The following is a 12,506-nucleotide window of genomic DNA, read 5'->3' on the forward strand; positions in this document are numbered from 1 at the left end:
CTTCATTGGTATTGTGCTAGACTGGGCTTTTATAATCTCACTTTTCAAAATTTCCCAAGCTTCTTGAGTTGTTTTCCCCTTGAGGATTCTCATCATGGAATTCTTCCCAAGTTCTCTCTAAGTTTATTGAAATTAGCTCTCTTAAAGTCCAAGAGTCTAGTTTGACTTTGTTCTACTACTTGTGCTTGCATAATGTTGAATTCCAATATTGCATGATCAGTTAACCCCAAGGTTCCTGTAGCTTCAATACCTTCTATCATTTCATCTCTGTTATTGAGAATTAAGTCCAATATGGCTGATCCCCTTGTTCCCTTCTCTACTTTTTGGGAAACAAAGTTCTCTGCTAGGTTTGTTAGGAACCTGTTGGATCTTCCACTTGATGCAGAGTTTTCTCCCAGTTGATGTCAGGGTAGTTAAAATCCCCCATTACTATTGTGATATGCTTCCTACATACTTTAGTTAGCTGACTAGCAAAAAGTTCATCTATTTCCTCTGTTTGGTTGGGTGGCCTATAGTATAGACCTATGACAATGTCATTTCCCCCCTTTTAATATTGACCCAAATGCATTCAAGATAATTTTCATCATTGTTGTGCTCTATTTCTGTAGAGATGTAGTTATTTCTTATATATAGTGCAACTCCACCTCCTCTTTTATTTGGTCTGTTCTTTTAAATAATTTAAATCCCTCTAGCTGTATGTTCCATTTGTGGGTTTCATCCCACCAAGTTTCTGTAATGGCAACAATATCATATCTGCCTTCATTTACTTGAATTTCTAATTTACCCTGTTTGTTCTTCATACTCTGTGCATTGGTGTATAGACATTTGAGTCCACTTTGATTGACCCTATGTTTATTGTCTACATAATCTGTGTTGTGCCTGACTGCCCCTACTTTCTTGCCACCTGTTTGATTAGTGCACATGGTATGGCACTCACTATTAAATGCTTGGTTTTGCTTGACAGCAAGGTTGATAATCTTACCCGCACAAACATCTATGTTACATGCACTGATAACCCTATTAATTTTAGATTGCTGGGGACAGAAACATTCTGTATCAATTAATTCTCTGTCACCACTGTTCAGTTTAAATGTTTATCCAGGAAATCTGTGAATTTAATGCCAAGGAACTCAGTCCCTTTCTTTGATGGATGCAAACCATCTCTTTTGTATAGTTTTTCATTGGACCAACTGCAGACATTGTGATTAATAAAACCAAAGTCTTCCCTTTTACACCACTCCTTTAGCCACACATTAAACTCTGCTAGACACTGGCTTTCCTTTTTTGTTCCTTATATACTGGTAAAAAATAGTTTCTATCCTTGGGCTGTCAGACTCTTAAACACAATCACAATCACTCCATACACACGCAGAAACGTATGACTAATTTTTCTTTTTCTTTCTTTTTCTTTTTTCCCCCTAATTACTTGCATAGGGATTATTCTTTATACTATTTATGTTGTTTGTATTTTTTATCATGGATTGCACCAGTGAGGCTAAACATCATTGTATACATGATGTACAATGACAATAAAGGCTATACTATTAAAACCTCTGAAAAGATAAGCCTACAACCTATACTGCTAAATTCTTACCCCAAGCTCTAGAAATCATTCTATACAGAAAGTACATCTTTTTGGGACAGATCATTTGTGCCAAGATGTATAATAGTATCAACAGCACAGTCCTTACTGGCATTCTTGACTATCTTAAAAATATGCCTCTTGTCTCTGCTGGCAGTAGCATCTGGCAGACACCTGACCTCTTTCAAAACCCCCATATCCTTCCTAAATTTACAGCCCTTACAATTGAATCACCAACCAGAAGGTGGCTTTCCTTTTTGGATACCTTGCTTTTCTTCCATGACTGATGTGTAATATCTGATTCACACTTTCCCCCATCCAAAACAAGTTTTTGGTCTTGGACCATGATCTCCTGCTCATTTGAGTTATCGTCACACAACTACCTTGACCTGTCACTTTAGTGTCCTATTAAGGTCAGCAAGGGCACTGTATCTGTTTTGCTGGGACGCAGTGAAAGCTTTGTGTTTATGGTTTACAGCTGTCATCCTGCCAGATCCCACTGTTGTCTATACTGCCCGTCTCCTGCTGGATCTTTGTGGTAGAGGGGGCTGATAGTGCGGCAGCTCAATAGAGTGGAATAGCTGAATTGGGCACCTAATTTCTGCTTGGAGAGCACAGATTAGAGATTCTAGATAGGTAATCTGTCCATGTAGACTAGTAATTTGTTTACAAAGAGGACAATATCCAAATTTGAAAAGAGTACTGCGAAAGACAGCTGCAATTACACTGAATTAAGCTGGTCATTTTGAAATAAAATAAAATCACAATCTCAAAGCTCACTAATCTTGAATGTATTATTGCTATTTTTGGTTTATAGTTATATGAGGTTAACTCTACCTTTGTCTCTGTACTTCCTCTCAGTCTCCCCCACTCACAGCCAGCAGCACCTCCCACCAGCCTCTGGGAAGTTAAAATGCAACTTTAAGGAAGGGAGGGGAAAATTACAAGAATAATTAAGTCAGAAATTGGTTAACCGAGATGCATCACAAACTATATATTGAAACCTATTTAATGGGTTTTTAACACTACAATGATTAATTGATAAATTATAATCCTAATGTGTCTCACATATAACATGAATCTGCTCCAACACCTTAAGACTATGATGGTGAACCTATGGCATGCGTGCCACAGGTGACACACATAGCTATATCGGTGAGCATGCAAGCTCAGCTCTGGTGCACATGTTGATTTTTGGGCCTTCTGGGCCCACCAGAAGTAGGGAAACAGGCCATTTCCTGCCTCCAGAGGACCTTGGGGGTGGGGAAGGCCCATTTTTCTCTCTCTCCAGTCTCCAGGGCCTTTCTAGGAGTCTGGGGAGGGCAAAAATGGCCTTTCCAACCCCCCCGGAGGCCCTCCGGAGGCCAAAAATGGCCCATTTGCCAACTCCAGAAGTTGGCAAACAGGCCATTTCCGGCCTCCGGAGGGGCGGGGAAGGCCATTTTCACCCTTCCCAGACTCCTAAAAAAGTTCTGGAGGCTGGGGAGAGCAAAAAACAGGCATATCATGCCATCGCGTGCCAGGAGCGGGGGGATCACACGCGCCTGCATGGGGGCACATAGAATTATGAGTGTGGGCACGCATGCCACCCCACTTCTGGCAGGCAATGGCAAAAAGGTTAGCCATCACTGCCTTAGGGCATGCTTCCCACCGGACTTTGACAAACATTAGTTTGCCTACAGGGGGAATAGTTTGATATTTATTTATTTGTTTGTTTGTTTGTTTCCATTTCTATACCGCCCTTCTCCACATAGGACTCAGGGCGGTGAACAGCCAAAGTAAAAAACAGAACATACAAAATTTAAAAACAGTTTAAAATAATTAAATATTTTGGCCGTAAATTAAAACAACCCAATTTAAAATCAATTTAAAATTTAACTCAAGCCAGCCCAGCTAGTTGAAATAAATAGGTTTTCAGGGCCCGACGAAAAATCCGGAGGTCTGTTATTGTACGTATCTCTGGGGGGAGGTTGTTCCAGAGGGTGGGCGCCGCCACAGAGAAGGCTCTCCCCCTGGGGGTCGCCAGCTGACATTGTCTGGCGGACGGCACCCTGAGGAGGCCCACTCTGTGTGAGCGTACTGGCCGGTGGGAGGCTATTGGTGGCAGAAGGCTATTGGTGGCAGAAGGCGGTCTCGATAGATGACGCCATAGCTACTGTTTTACATTTTGTAGCAAGCCATCTGGAGAAACCCGGGAACTATGTCAGGATGCTTTTCATAGACTATATCTCAGCCTTCAACATCCTTATGAGCATCCTTATTGAAAAGCTCACTGACTTGGATTTTCCCTCTTCCATTTGTGACTGGATCAAAGACTTTCTGAGGTACCGGCCACAAACAGTGAGGGTTAGGTCTGTCATATCCACCTCCCTGAAGCTTAGCACTGACTCCCCACAGGGCTGTGTGCTCAGTCCCTATCTTGTCAGGGGCTGTGTATTGTCTGACCCTTCCACTGTGATCATTAAGTTTGCAGATGACACCACCGTATTGGGTCTTATTCAGGTGGAAATGAAACAGTGGTCAGGGGGAGGGTTCAAAAACTATCCACATGGTGCTTAAAAAACAACCTGCACCTGAACATGAGCAAGACCAAGAAGATGGTGTTGGATTTCCAGAGGAAGAGCGAGGAACCTGCCCCACTTTACATCAAGGGGGGCTGTATAGAGAGACTTTCCTTCTTTAAATTCCTGGGAGTCCATCTCAGGGAAGACCTCGCCTGGAAAAACAACACGATCCAGGTGGCCAGGAAGGCCCAACAGAGACTCCATTTTCTTAGGGTCTTGCTTAAAAACATAGTGGAATAACAACTGATGACCTCCTTTTACCGGTCCACAATAGAAAGCGTCCTCACTTATTATATCATAGTATGGCATGCTGGTTTGACAGCCACGGATAGAAAAACATTACAAAGGGTGGTGAACACAGCACAAAACATTGTGGGCCACTGATACCACTAGATGAGATCGCTAGGGCTCACTGCCTTAGAAGAGTGAAGAAAATTCTCAGGGACGACTCTTGCCCTGGTCACCACTTCTTTACCCTCCTACCATTGGGAAGGAGATATAGAAGCATATCCAGCCGCACAAACAGGCTGAAGAACAATTTTTATCCATGAGTGCGAAATAACATCATAACTACGTAGTACAATGGACTTTGCAGGGCCAGTACAATGTACAGTATAACATGTTCACACTGGTGCAATAGGACTCAATGTTTTGTTAATATGATTTATTGAGTTAGGGATTTTTTGTCTTCACTGTGAGTTGTATTGTGTTGGGGTACACTGAGGGAGCTCAACCAATCTCATTGTATACATATGTTGCGCACTGACAATAAAGATTTGAAACTTGAAACTGAAACTTTGAAACCTTCATGTTTCCTTACTCCCATCTCATCCAATTTAAATCTTATATCAGTTTTGACATCCCATGTATCTGATGAAGTTAGCATGAACATTCATGAAAGCATGTCTTTAACACATTTGTTATTGTGAAAAGATGCTTCCAGACTCCTCCTAATTTTTGGCGATCGCAGAGTAAAATAACTTCAATCCATAGTGTACTTTCCATCACTGATTCTTCCTTGAACTTTCCTCATCCCTTTACAGGTAGTCCTCAACTTATGACCACAGTTGAACCCAGAATTTATGTTACTAAGTGAAAAATTTATTAAGTGAGTTTTGCCCCGCTTTATGACTTTTCTTGCCACATTTGTTAAGTGAATCACTGCAGTTGTTAAATTAGTAACATTAGTGAATCTGGTTTCCCATTGACTATACTTATCAGAGGATCACAAAAGGGGATCATGTGACCACAGGACACTGCAACTGTCATAAATAGGAACCAATTGTCAAGCATCCGAATGTAAATCACATGACTGGCAAAGCTGTAACAGTCATAAGTGTGAAAAATGGTCACAAGTCACTTTTTTCAGTGGTGTTGCAACTTTGAATGGTCACTAAATGAACTGTTGTAAGTTGAGGACTATCTGTATTTATGATATAAAAAAGAAATATAAGTAAAACACTATACCTTGTCCTTAATCAAATTTTGCCATCAATTAGCAAGGCTAAGGAAGGTGAAATACTGTTTTGATTAGCCTGATGGTCTTTTTGAAGGGTTGGTTTTCTTTGGGATTTATACTTAAGGAAATTGGAAAACTGAATTAGTTATTATTCTGAAATCCACATTTGGGATGATGGCTAGTTTACAATTTCTTATGGTTTTATACATTTGGTTGGTTTATAGTATTTGCATAAACTGTTCAAGAAAGATCATCATAAAGGACAAAAGTATCATGAGAAACAAATCAGCCTGTATGCGGAATACGACCGGCCAAATTTACTCCCTTTTTTGAAAAATAGTACCCACTGCCCATTGGAAAAGGTAAGGAAGATGTCTCAAAATATGCCTTTTTTCACCTAGTAGTATAGTAGTATATAGTACTATATATATATAGTAGTATAATAGTGATTGGATTTGTTTGTTTGTTTGTTCGTTTGTTCGTTTGTTCGTTTGTTTCTGATTTATTTTATTAATCAGAATCAGCTTGGTATTTGTTTTCAATCGGTTTTAAAACCTGGGGCAACTCTTTATATAATACTACCCTCTGCTGGAAAATATGAGAACTAAATGTAATGTTTCACTCCTGAGCTTACTGCAGAAGGCGACTGTTCTTTATTTTAATAGTTATGCATTTATTCAACATTGTGCTGTTTAATCCTAAGGCATATCAATATTTTTTAAAAAGCAATGTATGCAATAAAATAGTAGAGTAGTGTACAGTAAAACAGAAAATTAGTCTCACACTAAGCTAAATTTTTTGTATAAATGAAAATTAATCATTTTGCTTTTTAGCATTGCAAAACAGTAATTTGATTGGTAGCCAGCAAGCTTCTCTAGGACAAGGTTTGCTGATCTGGAAAAATTTAAATTCTTATGTTCTGGGATCCAGATTCATGCCCCTATTGGAGCAGAGACCTCACACCCCGATTCAGTTTGTCTAACATACTGGTTGTTATAGAATGGTTGTTCATAAAATGAAAGGCAGCCTCCATTCTTCCCTGCCCTCCCCCAAGGAATTGGAATTTCTTTAAAAAAGATGAGAAATAAATTCATATAGAATATTTCCTTTTCCCCCTCTCTCCTATTATATAATATTTGGTGTCAAGGGAGCAGGAAGTAGAGAAGCCTTAAACTATATTTAATTCATTATAACATCCTAGCCTCCTGCATTTGCTTTTCTAATATTTTCCAGGCTTCTTGCCTATGTTTATCATACATTTCTGTTTATGAAAATAACTTTAAAAATTTATTGAGAATTTTGCTTCCCAATCCCATACTATAGATCCCAACACTACAAAAATCACTGGGCTGGTCTTTCTGGAATTATTTAGAAGTTTTAAATTAAGGTCACCTATGTACTCTTATTCATTATACTTAGAAATGATTCTACAAGGCAGTGAATAAAATGTGTCCCCTTTTACCATTCACCAAACTAGAAAAAAGTTGATGTTCATTAATTGTCAGCAACATTGTTATATTCCACTGAACTGCAGTGGGCCTTAGGGATGCAGCTAATGTCATTATTTATCCATGATATTAAACTGTTTCATATTAACACTTTGTTTTTGAAATTACAGGCTCTTGAAATTTGTCAGCAAAGATTATTTGTGGAAGAGACTGTTTATCTTTTGAGTAAGTAGCTGTATTGTGCTTCATTTTGTTTGTTTTTACTGACAAATTATCAAGCCAATATTTCCATCACCTATATTCAGTGTGATATATACCCCTATTAAGATGCCAGGTTTTTGAAGATGAAGATATATCACTTCAGATTTTTTTCATCCTTTAATATAACATTTAATCTGTACAATTGAATTGAAGAGCAAACAAATATTTTAGGGAAAAAATAAAAATCTTACAATAATATGATTGGATCAATGTGCACACCCTTAAATTAATACTTTGTTGAAGCACCTTTTCATTATATGACACACCCAGAGTTACCCTGAGGCAAGATGGGCATCAATAAATAGATAGATAAATAAATGACTTCATTCTGTCTTTTTAGATAGGACCTACCAGCATGGCATATCCCTCCTTGGAAATCTGCCCACCCTTCCTTGCAATTGCACTCCAAATCTGTCAAATTATGAGGGCATATCTTGTACTCAGCCCTCTTCATATCATCCCACAGATTTTCAATTGATTCAGATCAGGGCTTTGGCTAGGCCATTTTGATCTTCTTCTGGTAAAGCCATTCTTTTGTTGATTTGGAGATATCCTTTGGGTCATTGTTGTGTTGAAAGGTGAAATTCATCTTCAGATGCCTGAAATCTTTATGCCAAAATTAACTGATATTTGGAACTGCTCATAATTCCTACACCTTGATTAAAGCTCCAGTTCCAGATGAAGAAAAGCAGAGCCAAAGCATAATGTTGCCACCCACCATACTTCATTGTGGGTATGGTGTACTTTGGGTGATGCTCAGTATTGTTTTTGCGCCAAAAATGCTTTTTTGGAATTATGGCCAAAAAGTTCAGTATTAGTTTAATTGGACCATAACACATTTTTCCACATGCTTTTGGCAAACGTGATGTAGGATTTTGCAAAATGTAGTCAAGCTTCAATGTTTTTTTTTTGTAAGAAAAGGATTTTGTCTTGCCACCCTCTCCATAGCCCAGACATATGAAGAATATGGGAGATTGTTCTCTTATGCAGTACACAACCAGTACTTGCCAGAAATTACTTCAGCTCCTTTAATCTTACTTTAGGCCACTTGGCAGCCTCTCAGGCCAGTTTTCTTCTTGTTTTTTCTTCTATTTTGGAGGGACATCCAATTCTAGGTAATGTCACTGTTGTGCCATATTTTCTCCACTTGTTGATAACTTTTCTTCATTGTGCTCCATGATATATACAATGCCTAGGAAATTTTGTGGTATCCTTTTCTTGACTGATAACTTCCAACAATAAGATCCCTTTGATACTTTGTAAGCTTTTTGCAGACCATGGCATTTGCTGTAAGAGACAACTGGGTAATAGTCAGAGAAGTCCAGCTGAACTTAAACTGGATTGATCAAACATATTTTAATTAACGGCAGGTATGTGCTGACTAATGTTTAACATCAGTTTGAATGTGACTGGTTAATTCTGAACATAGCCACATCCCTACTTATAAGGGTGTACACACTTATACAACCATGTTATTGTACTTTTCTTATTGTTATTTTCTGCCTTAAAAGATTTTAGTTTATTTTTCAATTGAATAGTACAGTTTACAGTATATGTTATATTAAACATAGAAAAAAATCTGAAGTGATATATCTTATCTTTTTGTTTTGTTTTTTTACGTCTCAAAAACCTGGCATTTTAACAGGAATGTATAGACTTTTTATCAGCATTGTATAAAATTATCCCCAAGATAGGAACTTCAGAAATGAGGTAGGGAGAATTGAGGGGAGAGGGGAAAAGAATTTTTAAAGCAGTCAAAATAAACATGTGTAACCACTAGTTAATGAATGTGAAACATTGCTGATGTATGATCCAGATTCTTATGACTACCTCAGATGAGTTTTTGCATATCCTGGGTGTTCAGATATGATCATGGATAGTGCTTTTAACAAGAGGCTAATGTTCCTACTACATCTCTTTCTAAAATTCTGAGGGTTTTTGTCTGTGGAGCAGCTTGTTTAAAATGTCTTACTTAATTCATGTTAACTAATGTTAGAATTAAGAATTTTAGTTCTTAAATCAGCTCTCCAAATGAAAATGGTAGGAAGCTGCTTCCTTTTGCAGCTATTTTGTAGCAATCTGAAGGCAGTAAGTTTTTATCCTGGCTGCACTCTATGCTGCTTTTTTAACCTGTATTGTTCCATATAATTCAGTATGTAACTGAATCCCACAAGAAGGTATTTGAATGTAGTCTGGGACTATTGATTTCTTTGGAAATTGAATATATTGCTTTTGTTGGAATAGATGTTCTTTCCTAAAAGGAAAAAAAACTGATGGATTTTAAAAGCGCTTCCCCCTATCTGGAAAGATGGTCCAATGATTGTGCTCTATTTATATGTATTATTTATTTATTTATAGCTACTTTTGTTAGGAATTATTAAAGTTGTAGTCTAACACATCTGGATACCATCAGGTTAGGGAAGGTACTTTTGAAGACAATAAAACCAGAAGGGGAGTGGGGTTCTGCTCATAGAATTAAATGGTGCTTTGTCATTGTTTTTAAGGGTGTTGTTTTGCATTTTTTCTTTCCAGGTCGAATGGGCAATAGTCGAAGTGCCCTGAAAATGATCATGGAAGACCTAAACGATGTAGATAAAGCTATAGAGTTTGCTAAGGAGCAAGATGATGCTGAACTTTGGGAAGACCTTATTTTGTATTCAATAGACAAACCTCGTAAGCAATGTAGTCTTTGCCCAGTTTATTATAATATAGTAATGTCTGTGTCAATGAGACAGAGAATGAATTTAATTAATGGTAAGGAGGACAGTATAGCAGATTGATTTGAAAATAATGCCAACTTGAATAATACAAAGAAGTGTTGCAATATAATCACTGTAACTGAACATCCATTTAATTACTGAAAGAACACAAGGGCAGTGAAAAATGTAACTGATTACATTATTCCATAATTGTGTGACATTTGCTGTTGTCTAACAAATTAGACAACTGCTAGGAACTTTTGGGTTTTCCTAAGCATCTATATAAAGGCAGTTTGCCTTCCTTAATAGAAAAATATTAAATGGTATTAAATGTTTTCCTATTAAAAATTCCTTTGAGTATGACTAGACTGTCTTAAGAAAAGAAAGTGCCTTCTCCTTGTACATCTGCAAACATGTTATCTTTCATTGCTTGAATTGCTGTGATTTCATGAAACGTTTACTAGTGTTTTTCCTCCCAAAATGTAAAATAAGCAATAGCATTTGCAAATCATTCCGCAAAGAAAATTAATTTCCCTCTGCATGTAAATACATTGTGAGGAATTGGTAGGATGTTGTGACTGAAGGGGAAAAACATTTTAATATGTATTGGGAAAAGAGAAAGAACTTATTAAATGCAAAAGCTGATATGGGAAAATAGTATAAAATTAAAAATATAATTCTGAGAAACTAGACTAGAAGTATGGCACAAAAGTCATAGACAAAGATACAGCCTTCAGAAATAATAAAGTCAGAGGTTGAGTTAAAGAATAATAGAGTGTATCAGGAAAAGAGACTAATAGGAATAGAGTGTAAGAAAACGTCTAAAGCAGGGGTGTCAAACACAAGGCCTGTGGGCCGGATGCAGCCCGCAATGTGGTTGGATCCGGCCCGCAGGACCGTCCTGGAAAATGTAAGGGGCTGGCCCGTGTCGCTTCATCCCAGTCTACCCAATGCGAAGAGGAAACATCGGGCCAGTGTGGCTTCAGCCCGGTCTACCTAATGAGAAAAGGAAACATAAAGCCAATGTCGCTTCCACCCAGTCTACCCAGTGTGAAGAGGAAACATCGGGCCAGAATGGCTTCGGACCGGTCTACCCAATGCGAACAGAAAACATGCCAGCAGTTTGGGGAGTGGCGTCAAGCTGGTCATGCCCATCCATCTGGCTGCACCCACCCAGTTGGCCATGCCCGTGAGTGGCATCAAGTTGGCCATGCTCACCCAGTCAGCCACGCCGGTCCCCCGAGATCAACCATAGCCCTGATCCAGCCCTCAATGAAATTGAGCTTGACAACCCTGTTCTAGAGAGAGACATATACCTTACTGAAAGACAATAATGTATACATTAAATAAATGCTGGCAGGTTTGTAGTCTAGGAACTTGAATACAAGGTGTACTGAAAAAAATAATGATATGAATTAGGCAGCGAACAAAGAACAGACCTGTATGATTTTATGATGTATAATGAAAAGACCTTATGGAATATGGGAGAATTCCAAAGAGAAAATATGAATAAAAGGAGAGCCACATTAAAACCAAGATGTCAGGAAAAAAATGTAACAGTATTTCAGACTGTCCTCTCAAATTATTCAAAGAATCAGATCTACAAGAAAACCCAGAGTGGGAAAGAACATGCGGTAGTTTTTTAATTATAGTGTATAGCTTAATTTAAACAAAAGTCCTATAGATAACTAGATCTTTCATAGAGATATCTTTAGATTTCTATTTATTTTCCACTCTCTGCTTTTAAAAGTAATTACACCCCTTAAGAGACTTTGACATTCTGATTCTGACTTAAATGTCCTCTATGTTTTTACAGCTTTTATTACAGGTTTGTTAAACAATATAGGGACTCATGTTGACCCTATTCTCCTGATTCATCGTATTAAGGAAAGTATGGAGATTCCAAACCTGAGAGATTCATTAGTAAAGATTCTTCAGGATTATAATTTGCAGGTAAATTTTAAGATTATGGCTGCCTTTATCCATTCCTCCACTCATGACACCACTGTGTATATTCTTGTGAAGAATAAAAAAAGCTTTTAAGTAACAGATGACAATTTAAAGAATAATCAGGCCAAAAAAAATAATTGTCTCACTCTACTGCATCCTGCTCAGGCCAGTTTTAAATCCTGGGTACCACAGTCTAAAAAGAATATTAACAAATGGGGAAAGGTTCAGGAGAGGGCCAAGATACTAAGGAGAATGAAAATCAAGCCCTGGGAAGAACGATGAAAGAAACTAAATATATAAGCTTGCAGAAAAGAAGATTGAAAGGAAATGTTATAGCAATCTTTGAATATGGAAAGAGTTGTCAAATAGAGGAGGACTATGTTGTCGAGGAGAGCAGCATCAGAATTTAACTATAGGAAACTAGATTCAAGTTAGAAATAAGGAGCTATTTCTTGATAGTAAACGCCATCAACCAATGGAACAGGCTGCCTCTCAAAGGAATATATTTCATTTTACTTGGAGATCTTCAAATAGAAACTCAAT

The 12,506-nt window shown here is 37.9% G+C and overlaps 1 protein-coding gene across 5 annotated transcripts in view; it reads left to right on the top strand.

The window, feature by feature from the left end:
* VPS41 (VPS41 subunit of HOPS complex) overlaps nucleotides 1-12,506 on the top strand; it is a 326,442-nt gene that overhangs the window by 295,247 nt on the left and 18,689 nt on the right. For all 5 annotated transcript variants that reach the window (XM_034413658.2, XM_034413736.2, XM_087892430.1 and 2 more), the window contains 4 exons: nucleotides 5,830-5,967; nucleotides 7,224-7,278; nucleotides 9,847-9,987; nucleotides 11,830-11,966. In XM_034413658.2, the coding sequence (XP_034269549.1) occupies nucleotides 5,830-5,967; nucleotides 7,224-7,278; nucleotides 9,847-9,987; nucleotides 11,830-11,966 (471 nt within the window). The remainder of the gene's footprint in view (nucleotides 1-5,829; nucleotides 5,968-7,223; nucleotides 7,279-9,846; nucleotides 9,988-11,829; nucleotides 11,967-12,506) is intronic.

Source organism: Pantherophis guttatus, chromosome 4 (assembly GCF_059756535.1).
Source record: "Pantherophis guttatus breed Tessera chromosome 4, ASM5975653v1, whole genome shotgun sequence".
Lineage (NCBI taxonomy): Eukaryota > Metazoa > Chordata > Lepidosauria > Squamata > Colubridae > Pantherophis > Pantherophis guttatus.